Source organism: Drosophila albomicans, chromosome 3 (assembly GCF_009650485.2).
Source record: "Drosophila albomicans strain 15112-1751.03 chromosome 3, ASM965048v2, whole genome shotgun sequence".
Classification (NCBI taxonomy): domain Eukaryota; kingdom Metazoa; phylum Arthropoda; class Insecta; order Diptera; family Drosophilidae; genus Drosophila; species Drosophila albomicans.
Window position 1 is genome coordinate 19,631,048 of NC_047629.2, and position 1,738 is coordinate 19,632,785.

General features: G+C 39.4%; 1 protein-coding gene across 1 annotated transcript; it reads left to right on the forward strand.

Moving 5' to 3' along the window:
• The first annotated feature begins 236 nt into the window (after positions 1-236).
• Positions 237-1,117, forward strand: LOC117569938 (enhancer of split malpha protein). Its single transcript, XM_034251296.2, has one exon. It carries the CDS (start codon positions 312-314, stop codon positions 786-788), a length of 477 nt encoding a protein of 158 aa, XP_034107187.1. The 5' UTR covers positions 237-311; the 3' UTR covers positions 789-1,117.
• Positions 1,118-1,738: the final 621 nt, after the last annotated feature.

Sequence of the window (1,738 nt, forward strand, 5' to 3'; positions counted from 1 at the left end):
GGGACAAGTCGCCAGGACCTGAGACCCAAGCAAGGTCCTACCTGTCATCTTTCGGGTATTCCTGGCACTGTGTGCCGAACGTGAGAAATTTCTGTTCTACCACCTGCGCTGTTTTCGAGCTCTCTGATTGGCTGAGATGCTGCAGCATCTCTCTGAGAAAGAGCGACCTACTCCGCTCTGAGGGTGAGTGTATAAATAGGCCAAGCATTCTTGAGAGAGTATCAGAAACACTTCGACTGTCGCAGTGACAACACACAAGAAAAATATCTTCACAGTTTTTACACAACATTGAGAAACGCCGGAACGTCAAGATGTCGTCTTTGAACAAACAAATGAACTTCAATAAGTGCATCAGCAAGAAAATGTCGATGCCGTCATACAAATCGAAGGTGTCTCCCACTCGACGCCTTACCAACCTCCTCAAGCCGCTTTTGGGTCAAGTTTTTAACATGAAGACGAAGCAGCCAAAGCGCAGCTCCTACATTGCATCGGAGGAGAAGGAAGCCGAGTTCGACTGGCTGAACAACGACATGGATAACATGGCCAACGAGCATCTGGAGAATCAGCTAATCGACGAGATTCGCCAATGTGCCAAGGAGGATGCTATCATCGTCTACAATGAGAATGGCTCTGGACAACTGCAGACCATGGATCAAGAGGATTACTATGTGCCCGTTCACTTTGCACGCACCAATGCTGGCACATTCTTCTGGACCTCATTGCAGCCCAAGGCCGCCGAACCCTACGCCATCGAATGGAACTTCCTTGATCGTTGGGCTCAGGCGTGAAGAGAAGACTTCAATGAGCACATTGCTGGGTTTAAACTTCTTCAATTCGTGGTACGGGTTCAACAAGATGATGGGACTGTTAGGCTTGCGGTCTAACAAATCAAAGTTTGGGCACTTCGACTTTGATCTCATCAGCCGGGTTCGCTGTATAGATGGGAAAAATCAACACGTGGCTTTGCATTAAAATGTCATATTTTAATTGCTTAAGTCGCATGTGGGGCAACTTGATTGTACACAATTTGTTCTTTTGCTTAAAAAAGAAACAAAATTGTAAATGAGGTGGCAATTGATGCCAAATACTATAAACAGAAATAAAACAATATATATTAACTGAAATACCTTTGCGTTATTATTTTATTTTGACTTCAAATTTGAGAGAGTCAGTTCAAGATCTTATATTTCTTTCTTTGTTGAACTGACTTAGATGCCTTTAAATGCAGGCCACGTTTACAACCCACGTGGTGAAGACTTGTTATTTCATCGTCTTCTGTTTTTTATATGCTGAAATTCTAAAATAAATAAGTGCAATATAAAGAACTCTTGGCACACTTTCAAATATTGGACAACTTTTATGATTTAGTAATCTTTTTGTTATGTCATATATTTTATAAATATTTTTCGAATTATGTTTTCAAACTATTGCTGACAAAAATACCTTCTAAATAATTGTTTGGAAACGGACACATAGTAGGGTGATCATAAAACACAAGAATATACAAACAACTGAACATACATACATATATGAGATAAAAAGAAACTTGTTTTTAGGTAATATTTTATGAATTGCTGTGGAAAATACCTTCTAAAACCTTTTATACTTTTTTGGAAACAAATATATATGCCATCATGAAGCACAAGATGACACAGACCAATGAAGTAAATATTTGATAATTTAATTTCATAGGCCTCTAGTTGCTTACAACCTTTGCAGAAAAAATAATTGAAAAACC

What these genes read in the sequence shown, in the direction of transcription:
- LOC117569938 (XM_034251296.2), top strand. Translation starts at nt 312, where the DNA reads ATGTCGTCTTTGAACAAACAAATGAACTTCAATAAGTGCATCAGCAAG.